General features: G+C 51.8%; 1 protein-coding gene across 3 annotated transcripts in view; it reads left to right on the top strand.

Annotated features, from left to right (window-relative positions):
• The first annotated feature begins 6,346 nt into the window (after nucleotides 1-6,346).
• Nucleotides 6,347-14,912, top strand: part of ATP2A3 (ATPase sarcoplasmic/endoplasmic reticulum Ca2+ transporting 3) — a 51,063-nt gene continuing 42,497 nt past the window's right edge. For all 3 annotated transcript variants that reach the window (XM_065646996.1, XM_065646995.1, XM_065646994.1), the window contains exon 1: nucleotides 6,347-6,571. In XM_065646996.1, coding sequence (XP_065503068.1) covers nucleotides 6,454-6,571 — 118 coding nt within the window. In that variant the 5' untranslated portion in view covers nucleotides 6,347-6,453. The remainder of the gene's footprint in view (nucleotides 6,572-14,912) is intronic.

Here is a 14,912-nt window from a genome sequence, read left to right as displayed (position 1 = left end):
GTTCAGTGCTCACGAAAGAGAAAGAGGAAGGAAACCCGCCATCGCTCGGCCTGATACTCAGTTAAAAATAGCCGGGCTGGCTGGGCCGGGGTTCCCATCCTCGCTAAAGGTCACTTCCTCAAGCCCTGCTGCTGAAAATATGTCACCAAATGTCCCATTTTGGCACATTTCTGATGGTTTAAAGGCAGCGGAGAGCTCGAAGGAAGGAGAGATGCTCACTGCCCTGCAGAGCTTGGCTCTGGGCTCTGCATGGGTTTTATTTTCCATCCCATGGAGCCACATCCAGGGTCCCCTCCTCGGGGCTGGGTTGTGACACCCACACTTTGATTTCCCAGCTGAACCTGGCACGTCCTGGCTCCCTTTGCCAGGGGGAGGGCATCCCGCTGGCTGGTCCACAAGCCCTGACGCCCCACTGTTTTGGTTTTGTTTTGGTTTGGTTTTTTTCCCATTATTTTTCCTACTTTTTTTTTTTTTCCATTTTTATTTTTCCCTGTGCAGCTGGGCTGCTGCCTGCGGTCAGGACAGTCCCAGGGCTCGGCAGTGTGGCCTCGGGAGCTGGTGCAGGGCAGGGGACCAGCTTCAGTTCTGCCTTCAGCATCACCCAACCCAGGCAGCCTCTTGCCCAGGAAACTGTGGGAAGGACTCGGTGCAGACACGAAACCCCCAGTTTCCCCATTTCCCACCCTCCAGACCTGGGAATCAGCCTTAAAAAGAAATTGCACTGTGAAAAAAAATAAACACAGCTCCATCAAATCGTCCTGCGCAGCATGTCTGGTGCTGATGTCCCCGTCGTTTCTGAAAAGGCTGCTTGATGCTGGCATGGGCACCCTCCTCCCAGCCCCACAGCACCCACGCCTCCATGGGTCGGGGTGCAGGAGGGATGAGGACATCCCTTTGGGCAGCACCATGGCCAATTTGCATCCCTCTGGCTGGAGCGGCCACCTCCCGTGGGTGTTTTTGACTTTGAAGCCACCACGATGTGTTTGTCCACTACTGGGGGAGATTTGTGCTCGAAGGCACTGTGATATTGAGTGATTCCTGCTTAGCAGGAGAGAGAAAAGGTGCTGTAGATGTGAAAAAAATGAGGTGAAAACCCCCTGGTGCTGGTTTGGCGCCAGCCCTTACCCTCCCCTTGGTGAACGTCGCATCTCCATGGAGAGCCGGAATCGTTCGTTCTGCCTAGTTAAAACCAGACATTTTTCCATTTTTGGCTTGTGCATTTGCTGGAGGGAAGTGTGGAGTGAAATTTTGCCCGTAGCGAGAGGGCTGAACTAACCACCTCAAACATCAGCCCAGCCCCAGGTATGTGCAGGGCTCTCGGCTCGCTGGGCGCTGCCTTGGAGCCTCCGGTTGTGTGATTTGCTTTCGCTGTTTCCTGACCTCCAGCAAACCCCCTGGGAATGACAAGCCACAAAGGCAGGGTTTTTTTCCAGGAGGTATTTTGCATCAGGGAAAAACCCATCTGAGCGTCAGAGTGACTGTCACCGTGTTCCCCCTTTGATGGATATGAATGTATTTTCCTACCTTTGAAAGGGATTGGAATACAGTTTTTTTTAAAAAAATTGCTCAATATAGGTCTGGATTCATAAACAGAGACTTCTAAGTGTGCTGCTGCTGGCTGCAGGGAGTTCAGAACCGCTGTGGGATCCTCGCTCAAATCCTGCCTGGCAGAGCTTGGCCGATCATTCCAGAAACGCCCCAGTGAGGGTATTAAACTTAGGAAAGCCCCATTTTAGCTTAATTACAGACATAGCCGTGGAAAGAAAGGAAACCTCAATGCATATGCTTTATAGCTGCCACTGTCAATACTGCCTGACAGTGGGAATCCTGTTCCTCGTAGCCATTTGTGGTAGGAGCGGAGCTGGAAAAGACCGCAACAGCCCCGCGCATCGCCTCCCGACAGAAAAGCCTGGTCCGCACAGGCTGTTCCTCGTTGTTTTTCCCCAGATGTAACCTCCTGTTTGCCTTAAAATCCTGTGCTGGGCAGGTGTTTCCAGCATCTCTGGCTCTCTGGAGCCCCAACCCTGAGCACCGATCGATGTTTCAGTGCTCTCTGGATCCAGCCCTCGGGGAGCAGGATTGACCTGCAGCTGCTGGGAGTCCTGGCTGGGGGATTAAAAATAAACCCCTAAGCCTGGCTCTGAAAGGTCGGCTGGTGTGTAACATTTAGAAGAGGATCAAACTGTTATTTCAAGGAGTATTATTTTTTTTTCTCCATAGGAAAAGCAAATATCAAACCGCCATGGAAAAAAAAAAAGCCATTCCTGACTCTCCCTGTGGATGGGAATGTGCCGCATGTGAACTGTGGGGATGTGGTGGGAGAAAGCCTTGGAGGGGGATAGCAAATTGCAGTGGCACCGTCACCTTGAATTAATTAATGCCACTGTGTGTGACAGCCCCAGAGCCAGGGGATGGTGCTGGAGCAGTTCGCGGGGCAGCTGCACATAACCCCAAGTTGTTTTGTGAAGGTGAGAGCTGTTGACAGAAGAGATTTGCACCTCCTTGTGTAGCATTAGCCTCTCCGTTTGTGGCGGTTAAGCCTGAATTTGTTCTTTTTTAGGCTCACAGCTCCTTTCCTGGGAGCAATCCATGGGGGAATACAAGTGTGCAGCTGCAGGTGAGCTCAGGGGTTGCAATGAGATTCGGAAAATAGTGTTAAATGCACGTGCCGAGGGCTGGCTCCTGCACCCATCGCCCACCCGTAACTCTCTTCTGAATAAAGATGAACTTGACCTGAGCCAGGAGTCCAGATGTGGCCCCTAAACCACGTTTCTGCAGAAACAAAGAGGATGAAATACAGTCAGCTGAAAGCCTTGTACATCTTCTCCTATCTGCAAGCCACAGTTGCCGCTGAGAGTCCTTAAACCCGCGATTAGGCAGTGCTTAGGCTCGTTTAGCGTCTGTTGTCCATCGTCCTTCGCATGCCGGAGCCCAGGGGCTGGTTCCCAGCACACAAGCTGCTCTCTCAGCCTTTCCAGGAAACATAATTTTTTCCCCATCTCCGAGGAACAAAGTGGAGACAAAAGATTAATCTTCCACGGATTGTAAAATCCTTGGGGCGAGGAGCGTGGCGTCGGTTCAGCGCTGCTGGCAGCCGTTCCGCTGACTGCGACGGACTCTGGAGCGGCTCCGGCCGTCCCGTTCCCCTCGCCCCCGGCCCAGGAGCACAGCAGTACAAATCCACAGCTTTCGGGAGAATTATTCCAAATTTCCTTTTGTAGAAACAAGAACGAGATCAAAACCGGCTGTCGACTCCCATGCCTTGAACAGCACTCAGTCAAGAGCTGGGCTCTCCTGCACCGCAGCCTAAAAAAAACCTCCTCAGAAACCTGGGAGGTGTTAAACCCACCGCTTTCTTCTTTTTATCACCCTCTTAAGATTGTCTACCTCCAAAAATTATTACTGTGGGGAAGGCCAAGATAAATAAGGAGGTTTGCTTTTCTTTTCAGGGCTGACGTGCTGCAGAAGGGAATCTCCCAAACTGGGGGGTACCAGGGATGGAGACACACTCCCCCCAGCCCGGCTCGCTCCAGTGGCCAAAGGCTCTTCACTTACAATACTGTTTCCACTCTAGACCATTTTCCCCTCACCGGTCATTGTTGGACTGACTGCTGCTCCACGTCACTAATAGTTTTCACGGATTGCTTAATTATAGGTGGGGTCGATGGTGCTGCCCATTACTGGGGCTGCCAGATGTTCCCTGTGTAACTCTGTTCTCAGTCGCTCCCAACTTTGTCAAACTTTAACTTTTGGAGCTGGGACACGGTCTTCCAGTACAAGGACGAGCATCATCTGATGAAACTGGGAGGAGCAGGAACAAGTGGAGTAGGTCTTCATGTGGTGCTGAGCAGGGCCCTGGGGTGCCCGGCCTGAGGGCATGGTGTGGGCAGGAGGTGGCATGTCCCCAAGGGTGGCCGAGACAAGGGCTTGGAGGAGAGATCGTTGGGGGTTACTGAATCAAATGGTCAAATGCTGGAAGGGTTCTGGTGGAAAATGCTGTTGGTGCCTGCCTGCGCCTTGCTGGACTTATGTGGGGGGGTCACCACTGGGCAGGAGGAACCCACTGAGGTTGTGGAATAGGATAAAGAGGCTGGGAGATGCTGGGGGAAGAAATGAGTGTCTCCTGGTTCTACGCACATGGCCACACAGCACAGCCTCAGTGTGTCTTGCCTCTGCTCTTCATTTGCACCGTGAGCATTGAATCAGACCCTCACCGGGCAGCCAGGCAGGCTGTGGTTTTGGGGCTTCCCCAAATCACACCTAGGAGGACAGGAAGAACCCTCCTTCAAAAACCCTTGCTCTGGGGGCAGCACGCATGCCCTGGAGCAGGGTGACAAGGACCGAGCTGGACTGCAGGCTGGGTGACACAGGAATCCAGTCCAATCCCCAGCTAAAGCAGCTGCTCTGAGGGCAGTTCCTGAGTTTTGAGGATGACCTGTTGCATTCATGCCTCTGTGCACCTTGTCAAAAGCATGTTATATGTTAATAATATCAGATGGCATTAGTTCTCCCCAGGCACCTGGTGAAACTGCTCAGCCCCATGATCTGGAGAGCCCCGGGGCAGCACCCAGCTAAACAACACTATTGCCCAGGGGGCTCAGCAGCAGAAATGTCACTTTTCCCCCTAAAATGGTGATGAGTGGCAGATGAATACAATGACAGAGGTTGAAGCGAGGCCAGACCGCAGGGCTGGGAGCTGTGCTTCCTGCAGCAAAGCCCGCGGCACCGCCCCGGGGGTGCAGCTCGGCAAGAGCACCCCTCTGCCTCCCACGCCGTCGGCTGCGGTGTATTGAAATAAAGGAGTTTAACGAAGTAAAAAAAAATGAACCTACGTTTCCTTCAGGACCTCCGCTCCAGTGGGAGCTGCAAAACATTTTCTACAATTGAATCTACACAGAAATAAATAAGCTAGAGCTCCTCCCCGAGATGTCTGCTGCCACTTCCTCGCCCTCGCCGTCATCTCTGGGTTCTGCTTTGGGTACGTTTCCGCTGAAGTTGGGTTCTTCTTGCCTTTGAGCCCGTTCCCGCTTCCTGCGGCTGGAGAGCGGCACCAGTTGCTGGCAGCTTCTTACAGTGCACTGGGAAAACTGGAAGTACCTGAAAAGTCAGAAGTTGATGTTCCTGTGGGGACAGTCACCAGGAGCAGGTTTTGGCCGGGTCACAGAAAAACTGCTCGTGTGAAGAGCCTGGTTAGGTGCGCTGCGGAATAGTCCTGCAGAAGGTGGGGGGAGTGGTGTTTACACCCGTGGATTTTGGGGGCGATCCTCCTAGTCCAGGTCAGGACAACTCCTCATGTTGCTGTTGCTGGTCTCTGTTGCATGGGGCACCTGCGACAAAGTCATTTTGCTGCTAGAAACAGTCATTTAAGCAGCCCATTGCAAGCAAGTGTTGCAAAATAGTGATGGAAAGCACTTGCATTGTGTAACCAGGTGCTGGACCCTCCTGAGCCAAGAAAGAAGGGGACAGGGGACCTGGTTGAATAGGCTGACAAGAGGGATTAAGGCCAGCCCCGCTATGCTGAATTTCTGCAAAAACATGAGAGCTCCAGAACGAGCCCGTTCACTCAAATAGGGATGCTCTGCCTTTTGCCCTGGGGATGACAAGCACCAAGCAGTGGGAAGCGTGATGCCCCGGGATGTCTGGGACATGCACAGTGACACTGATGCCCAGGTTTTACCATGCACAAGGTCTCTTTGTTCCTTCCTGTGTCTCCCTGCCGCGACATTTGACATTTCACGTTTCAAAAGACGAAGGCGGCGCAGCACAGCTGCCTCTCTCAAGCTGCATTGATGGGGACAGTGTCGGTGGCGGTTTTACCAGGTGTCAGGCAGCGATTCCTGCTTCCAGGGCTCCCGCTGCCATCACTCACTGCCCCTGGTCCCGCAGAGGTGCATGGACAGGACCTGGTCTGCAGGTTTGGGGCTGGATGAAGGGGTGATGGGGGGACGCACGCAGCCCCTGCTTTGCCTGGGCAGGGGCTGAGAGACCCCTTCCCTTATCTCCCAGCACCTCAACGAGCACCCAGCACCCCGGGATGCCTCACTTTGGCGGGAGGGTTTCCCTGGCCGCCAGCATCACTTCCGAGAAGTTTGTCAATAATTAAAAAAAAAAAAAAAAATTATAAAGGCGGGGGGACAGGGGCAGGTGCGGAGGGGTCACTTTAGGCTGCAACGCGGCGGGAGCCGGAGCCCGAGGAGTGACCGCGCTCCTTTCCCCCCCGGTGCGGCACCCGGGGCTGCCGTGCGGGGGGCGGCGCTGGGCGCGTCGGCCCCGGGGGAGGCGGGGGATCGGCGGGGCGGGGCGGCGGGAGGAGGCGGGCCCGGCGGCGGGAGCCCCTTGCCGCGGCGGCCGGAAAGGTGCCGAGGCAGCGCCGTGCGAGCGGCGGCCCGTGTGCCCTCCGTGCTCCCCCCAGCGAGCATCCCCCCCATCCCCGGCCCGGGTCGCCGCCGGGGCATGGAGGCGGCGCACAGCCTCCCGGTGCTCGACGTCCTCCGCCGCTTCGGTGTCACCGAGAGCTGCGGGCTCAGCCCGGAGCAGGTCCGCCGCAACCGGGAGAAGTACGGTCCCAATGGTTAGTGCGGCGGGACGGGACCGGGGGGGAACGGGAGAGGCCGGGGAACCCGCCGGTGGTGGGGACAGGGATGGGGCAGCCCTGAGGGGTCACCGGGGGCGGCCGGGACCTTTCGTCGGGACCCTCCCAGCCGGGACCGGGAGGGTCGGGGTGCTGCCCTGGGGTGGCCCGGAGCACTCCTCCCCGCCCCCGGGGCTGCGCAGGAGCCGCGGGGACTTGCCGCGGGACACCTGTTGATTAGGGGAGTATTTGCCGGCTTTGATTAAGCGGTAATTACTGGGGGTGCGGGAGGGCAGCGCTGGCAATTAGCGTGGGTATTAATGCCTCCGGCGGAGCGTCTGAAAGGGGGGAGCGAGGTGGATACGTCGCCAGGAAAGAGAGGGGGAAGTTACCCCATTACATGTGAGTGAAAGAGGGAAGCCCCAAAATGGGAGCGAGGGGTGTTGTGATGGGGGGACCCCGCTCCCGGCTGGGCCGTGGGTGCTGCTGCGGAAGGGGAAGGGGTGGCAGGGGGACGTAGGGTGAGGGATGTGCTCCGGCTTCGCTGCCTGACCCGTGGAAGCCTCCTTAGGCAGCTGGGGATCCTCTTGGCTTTGATAAAGGGGATTTTTAAACTCGTGTTTTCTGAGCGCCGAGTGTGCACGGGAGGGGTTTGCTGAGGTGTCTGAACCTACCCAGGTAAATAGTGATTTTGATTGTTCAGGCTGTGGCTTAGGTAGGTCATTAACTCCGCATACGGAAACAAGAGGGTTTTAGGGTGAGTTTGCTCCAGTGCTTTGGAGCAGCAAGTCCTTTCTTGAAGTTGCGCAAAGGACATTAAGTGTGCAAACTCTCTCCTGGTTTGGAGCTTGTTGCATCTGCTTTTCACTTGCTCCTCACGCTTGAGGCTAAGGAAAAGCCTGAGTGGATGCTGGCAGCGTTGCTGTCTGCATCTCTGCTCACTGAGAGGGCTGTGTTAGGGGGATCAGAGGGATGTGCCTCCTCCAGACAAGCCCTGCAAGCAGCAGTCTGGTGTGCTGGGCTGTGCTCAGGGTCCCCCATCCTGCCGGTGCTCCCCGTACTGGGCAACTTGTGCTCCGTTCTGAGTCAGCGTGGCCAGGGCTGCATCAGGAGCTCTTGCTGTGGAGCACTATGCACAAGGTGTGACCAGTGGAGCATCACACCTGCCCTGGGCTGATCTGATTTTGGAGGAGGGCAGCTGGAGACCTGTATCGTTAGCTGGGAGGGGAGTGATCCCTTTGCATTGGTGGCTGAGTAAAAAATGCATCCTTAACAAACAGTTAATTGGTGTGATTTCAGGATATAATTGCTTCAAACACTTGTGCACTATCCCTCAACCTCCCAGGAATGTGGGGATGATGGGCGGTCTGTGCTGTGCAGCGGCGTGTCACCTACAGGCATCGCCGTCACAGGGATCACGGTGGCTCCGTCCTCCTGTTTGCCCAAGTGAATCATCGCCGCTGAGTCAGGCACGTTGGCTGCTCGGTGGCACCGGCTCTCTGCCTTGAAAAAAGGAGCTCGAACGTGTGACGTAGGTGCAAAGCGAAGGGTTAGCCGTGGCAATTAGTGTGTCTTTTTAAATTTTTTTCTTCTTCCTTCCCCTTCTTGCAAGCGATGGCTCTGTGCTCACAGTTCTCTGCAGTTTTGCTTCCCGTACAGTCCAGAGTTGGGTTTCTTGTAGGCTGTTGATTTGCAAGAGCTTCTGACTTTGGGATGTCCCATGGCTTTCACCTCCAAAGCAGATCTCTGCATCTCCTGTACAACACAGCTCAGAGCGATGTGCACAGACATCGAGAGCTGTAATGTGGGCAGTGCAACCATCAGTGAAAATGTGGACAAAGATTTTTTAAGAATTCTGAATTTTTGTGCAGTATTTATATTTTTTTCTCGTGGCGCGGATGAGCTATGAACAGATTAGCACAATTTAGAATCATGCAGAGTGGGACTTAGTGGTTTGTTTGGCTTAAACCCTTGATGTGAAGCGAATAGCCTTTTTCCCAGCATGGTGAGAACTTGCAGGTTGTGTGGTGGCAGCAGGAGCCGACCTCCCCGACTGCGCTGGGGCACCCTTGGGTGCACATTTGGGAGAGCTGATGCAGATGAGGATGCTGCAGGGAGCAGCGTGCGATGGCGAGCTGGGCTTGCACCGGAGCACTGGTCTTGACAATGGCCTGTATTAAATTGCATTTTAATTTAGGCTTAAATTAAACTTGGGCGGCGGAAGTACGGGGCCGTTCGGTGACTCGCTTGAGCTCGTGCAGGAGGAGGAAGAAAATTCAAATCTTGCATGGCTTGAAACGCAGAACAGACCTTCAGCTCCAGCTCGTTTCATTTTTGCACCCTCCTGTCTCACATTCATTCATTTCCTTGTCTACCTGAAATCAAACTGCCAGTGTGGTTGTGAATCACAATCTCAAATACATCATCGTTCTCAAAAACTGCCTCCCAATGTACTTCAGAGAGCTGCTGTCTGCTTTTTTTATTGTGTTGAGGCATTTAAAAAACATGAGCTGCAACAAGCTCCAATGTTGAGAAGCAGTAGCCATTGACATGTTTTACATTAAAAAAATAGTTATGTTTGGTTTTTTTTTTTTGAGGGGATATTGTTTTGGAGCTTAAAATTGCTTTTTCAGTTCCAGCGCTCACATTTACATTTGCAGGAGGAAACAGAGAGCAGTACTGATTACTTAATATCTCTAGTTCGTGGCTTAGCAGCCAAGCAGTGAGATATAGGTTACTGGACTGGAAGAAGATATTTCTCCATTAGGAAGAGCTCGTGTTCTAGTTTCAGATCTGTCATCGGCGCTGTCAGCATGGCCAGTTCATTTGCCAGGGAAACTGGAGAAGCTGCAGAACGTTTAGGTCCCACCGTAGCGATTCATAAAAGGCTCCTGAATTTCCAAAGTTAATTTTCACCAATAAATTCTTTGGATGTTCCATGTGTGGGTGGGTGCTTCCCTATACCTCCTCCTACCCACCAGCACCGAGCTCCACAGGTTACTTTTAGGCCAAAACACTTTAAAAGTACAAGAGCAAAAAAAAGTGCATCTCTCATTTTATAATAGACTGAGCAGGAGGATACAGGGGCACAAACATTTTTCTTTCTAAATTTTAAACCAGGGGCACAATCTACCCTGAAATTATTTCAGTTTTGCCAAGGAATGACAGATGTGAACGGGAGTTGCCCTGTGGACAGTCAAGTGATTTTTCTCTTTTAAATATAGCTCTGATTTCCCTCTTCTAAATGGATTTCCATGTGTAAATGAGCATACATTTCAGGCAGGATATTGCCGGCATTAATGCATATGCATAATTTTATTTGCTTCATCGGTAACCTAAATGGACTGTGAATGTCAGCGGAGTCAAGTGCTCGGCTCTTCGCGGCATAGGGGCATTTATCTCTTCTTGCATTTCATCTCTTCTGACTCTGAGGCAAAAGCCTCGCTCCCGTCTGTGGCTGGAAACAGCACCGGGCAGGATGGGACCCATCACCCTCCTCGGGGTCTTGCCCGTCCCCTCCTTGACCCTTCCTGCCCCTGGGGCTGACCCCAGCATGGTACCTGATGCTCTTCCAAACCTCCCGATGCTCTTCCGAGCCTCTGCTTTGCTCGAAGCAGCAGCAGCAAAAACCACCAATATGATATTTATTTCCATCCTCTTCCCACCATATATGCAGGACCGTATGTGCGTATGGATGTACGTCTGTCAACACACGCGTGTGCACGCACCTCTGCGCGGACTCTAATTGCGCTGCATTACTTAATGTCAGATTAACTGCCGGTGGTTGCTAACCAGCCAAGGTTACGCTCCGACTCTCTCTTGACAATTAAAAAAAAAAAAAAAATTTGTATTTCATGCTGCAATATTTGAGCTGCCGGTAAGGAGAGGAAAAGCAGCATTTTCTGACTCATCTAACTCTGCTCTCTGTTCCTCTGCGCATCGCCCACCTTTCCCACCCCCGAAACACACGCTTAACAGTCTGATTCATAAACATGCTATGGGGTTTTTTGTTTGTTTTTTTTTTTTTTCTCCTTCTCCAACTCCTTTTCCTTAGGAGAAATGCTGAGGCATTAAAACCTTGCGAGTGCCTTCAAATTTGGGGAGAAGCTACACAAAATTTTCCTAATTGGACAAGAGGAAACTCAGGATTTTCGTCCCTGCGCCATCCTCTGAGGTTATACGTTTTCACCCCTACCTTTAAAAAAATACCTGTGAATAAAAAGCAACGTTCAGAAAAACTAATCTCTGCTCTTAAAATGCTGTGGGAACCAGGGAGGGAAGATTTCCTGGGGGAGGAGAGGCTGTGCGGGTGGGGAAGGGATTTTTGTGTGCAGGTCCTGTGTGTACCCTTGGGCTTGGCCTCCCCTATTGCACATTGTTATTTCATTAATATTTTTATTTTGTTGCCAGTTTTAAAGCTGGGGGTGGTGGAGCTGGTGCTGCAAAACACTGATTTAGGCGGATTTAGATGCACTGTGGATGCTGGTTTGGGACACGCTATTTCCAGAAAGGGGCTGGAGTGGGTTCTGCAAACCCACCATTAGCAGGAAAATACCCCCTCCCCCAGGCTCATCCTCTGCCCCCATATTTCAGGTGCCTATTTCGACCTCCCTCCTGGTGCTGAGTGTTTCTGGCCCGCCTGGAGCAGCCCCTGCCATCCCCACGCGGCTGCTCACGCTTTGCCATTTTAGCAACTTGGGTCTTTCTGCGTGTTTTAAGCCTTCTTCGATCGCCCGATCCAATTTATTGAGTTGCATTTCTGTGGTCGTCTCCCTCCAGATTAAATATCTGAAAAATACTATTAATATTTTTGTTGCAAGTATGGTGTGTTTTGGTTTTTTCTTTCTTTTTCAAGCTTCCCATCAAAAATCTTTCTTTTTTTTTTTTTTTTTTTTGAGTGAAAAGCATCACCCGACGCCTGGTGTTGCTCTTGCTTTCTTCCTACCAAGGAGAATTTGAATTTTTGAGAAGCGTCCAAGTCGCTGCCTTTTCACTCTGCATTTGATCTCCTGCTTAGGGATGGTGTGGAAGCAGGAGGCTCCTGGCTGCTGCTCAATCCCCCCTGTCCTGCGGGTCGGGTCCGTCCTGGCGTGGGCTCCCGTGGGACATCCCTGCCAGATGCCCAGCACTGCAGGTGCTGGTGTGAAGCAAGGCTGAGAGAATCCAACTTTGGGCGATTTAAAGCAGATGGTGGTTATTTTTTGGTGGTGACAGCTGCCCTGTGCGGCACTCAAGAGTAGGGGTGCACAAAAATCTCCTTTAAGAGCATGTTCCCATTGCTGTCCTGCATCCAAACTGGTTATCGACAGGCGTCAGAACCCTCGCAGGGCTGCACCTGACTCTGAGGTATTTTCATTTTCACTGTCCTGGAAAATTAGGTTGTTTGATGCTTTTTCATATGTTCGAACCCCTGGAGGAGCCAGCTTTGCGTTTCTCCAACGCGCAGCATTGGCAGAGTTGGTTGGGATGCTGATGCCCCCCAAAATGTCGTTGGTTTTTTTTTTTTTTTTTAGGGTTATTCTTCGTGAGCCATGAGGCAGATGTTGGGTGTTTGCACCCTGTGCCGCTTGCCCAGCTGGTCCAGCCCCGCTCCTGGGGCTCATGGCTGTGTCCAGACCAGCCACAAAATCCTTCAAAACATATTGAGCTCACCTGGTGGGTCAGGGGATGCTCCATCCCCACCAATGTTTTCAGGGCTGTTAAAAGGAATATTAAGAAGTTATGAGCTACACCTGAGCTGTACTCCATGGGGAATTAGGACAGTAGAAGCAGAATGGCAAACCTCTCTCAGCAGGTGAGCCTGGGTGCTGACATTGCACAAGGATGCTCCAAAACTATTATTAAAACTACTCTTTTTTTTTTTTTTTCCCCCAAAAAGCCCATAAGGGCACCTGGGCAGCTCTGGCACTTCTCCCCTTCTCACATAGCGCTCATGACCTTCCATAGCATGTCAAAAGGAGGAGAAGGTAACGAAGGCAGCCCCCCAGTCAGTCGGTACACTTTGGGCAGGAGAAACAGCTGATACAGGGGAGACTAGGAGAACTGGGAAAGGTGGGAGTGATGGAGGAGAGGGGCTCGTGGCCGCTGTCTGGGTCTCACTGCAATATTAATACCCAGCAAAACTCGGGAAGCACCAACCCTGCATCCCACCTCCATTTACTATTGTGCATCTGATAGATATGTATATAAAAACAGATATATATAATTTTTTTTTTTTGCCGGTGTTGTGACTCATGATCTTTTTTTATACCTTAGTGTTGGTAGTATTGGAATTAGAAAGTCTAACAGTAACTTATATTAAAAAAAAAAAAAAATACCGGCTGCTCTGTGGAGCTGCTGTCTGTACCAATTACCTCGCGGGAAAACAGGTAGCAGAGATCTGGGCTGCAAGTGCAGAAATGTTGAAGAACCGGAGCCAAAAAGCAATAGAGAAAATTGTGGTTACTTGAGTATTTCCATGACGCGAGCGTGCGCCGGAGGCTCCTCCGTGGGCGGTTAACCCCTGGCAGGCAGGGCTGCTGCCTGTAACTAGTATTTGCTGGTTTTCTGTGGGAACCTCCCAGTTTTTGGGGTTTGGCTGCTCGTTATCACCCTATAAAAGCCTTTTCTCTTTCTCACCCCTAGAAGTGGCAAGTTCAAGGTCAGGCTGTGGTTTGGCAGTGACCCCATTGACCTCCCAGGACATGGTCCCTGCCCATGGTCCGACGCATCCCCAGGCATCAGGCAGCTTCAGGGCACGTGGTGGCATCTCTTTGTGACCCGTGCTGGCTCAAACCTAAAATTTTTGTACCTCTCTTTGAAATCTAGACCTATAGTACCCCTAAGTGCAGGTGTCTTTGCTTTGGAGATCAAAATTGTCCTGAAATTGAAATGGTCAGCAACCTGCTGGATGTGCCAACGTGGGTCCTGGCTTTGTCACCTGTGGTCTCACATGAACCCATTTGAGATGTTTACAGAGACAGAGATATATGTTAAAAAAATAGAAAATATTTGATATACTATGTAGTATAATATATAATTGTAATATATTAACATATTACATGTTATATATTTTTATATTTATGTACAATTTTTTTACCCCCACGCTAACATTTGGAAGTCACTGCAGGACACCTTTGGATAATAAAATATCCCTTTATGAAGGCGAAGCAAACCACAGACAATAAACCACTATTTTTTTTCTCTAGCGAGGGCTAACAGATCCAAGCCCACCTCCAGCTCCGAAGGGTGACGGCACTCGAGGACGGGTGACACCGCACTGGTGGCCTGGCCCAGCCATGCGACAGGGTCACCGTCACCATCGGAGGTGCGATGTTTTGGGGAGGAAATCCGCCTCTTGCTCTTGCGTGTCCCCTGTGCCCCTGGGTTCCTGTCCGCGGTATTTTTGCTTCGGGTGTTTCCTGCTATTTAGCCACGATGTGTATTTTAAACCAGCGTGCGGGGGGAGGCGGGGAAGGGATGTGACCGAAGGGCTCGGTTGTGCCGGGTGTCCTTGTCCGGGGGATGTGGAGCCAGGGCAGCCCCAGTGCTGATGGCTTTTGCTCCATCCCAGTGAAACCACAAACCACCTCCAGTGCGTCCGTGTGGTCCCCAAAGCCACCAGCTGTGGCCATAGTGCTCCCAGGAGCTGGGTGAGAAAGCTGTCCCTTGTGCTGGGACCAGCCCATGTCCTTCTGGGGAAATGGATGGTCAGAATGCCTTTTTATTTTTATTTTTTTTTTTCTTTCCGCCCCCCCATTTTATTGTAGAAAATACCCAGAGTCTTTGTGGTGCCGCCTCTGAGCAAATGCAAGGGCTGTGTTTTGTATGTGATATATTTGCTTTATTATACATGCTTTGTTTTGCGTTTTTCTTCTTCTGGTTTGGAAACAGTTTTTCTTGCATTTGTTGCTGATAAAAATCAGTTATTTTTTTGGGAGGGGCGCGTGGGTGGGGGAGATTCTCTCTTCTGCTTCCTCCGCCGTGGGGAGTGAAAGCACAGAGATCCTCCAGGAGGAACTCAATTAGCTGAGCCGTGACTCCGGCAGCCGGTGATGGCCAAATCTCCCGGGATTTGCCCCGTAAAACGCCGGCTCAGCTGGATTTTGCTGAGCAGGCAGCGCCCGTCCCCGGGAGACGGGCAGCCGGGGTCAGGATAACCCTCCTTTTACCTGCCTGTTTGCACTTTTCTTTTTCCATTTTGCAACCTCCAAGTCAACAGAAGGTCTAAAATAAGCAAAATGTGGTGGGCGAGTGGAAAAATAAAAATAAAACGGGCCAGCTCAGCGGTGCAGGGTGAGAGAGGGGAGGGAGTTGTGTCCCTTCCGCTCTGGCCACTGCAGAGGATTCCCCTTGGGGCATC

The sequence above is a fragment of the Caloenas nicobarica genome, chromosome 17 (genome assembly GCF_036013445.1).
Source record: "Caloenas nicobarica isolate bCalNic1 chromosome 17, bCalNic1.hap1, whole genome shotgun sequence".
In the NCBI taxonomy this organism is placed as follows: Eukaryota; Metazoa; Chordata; class Aves; order Columbiformes; family Columbidae; genus Caloenas; species Caloenas nicobarica.
This window is presented reverse-complemented; position numbering and strand designations above follow the sequence as displayed.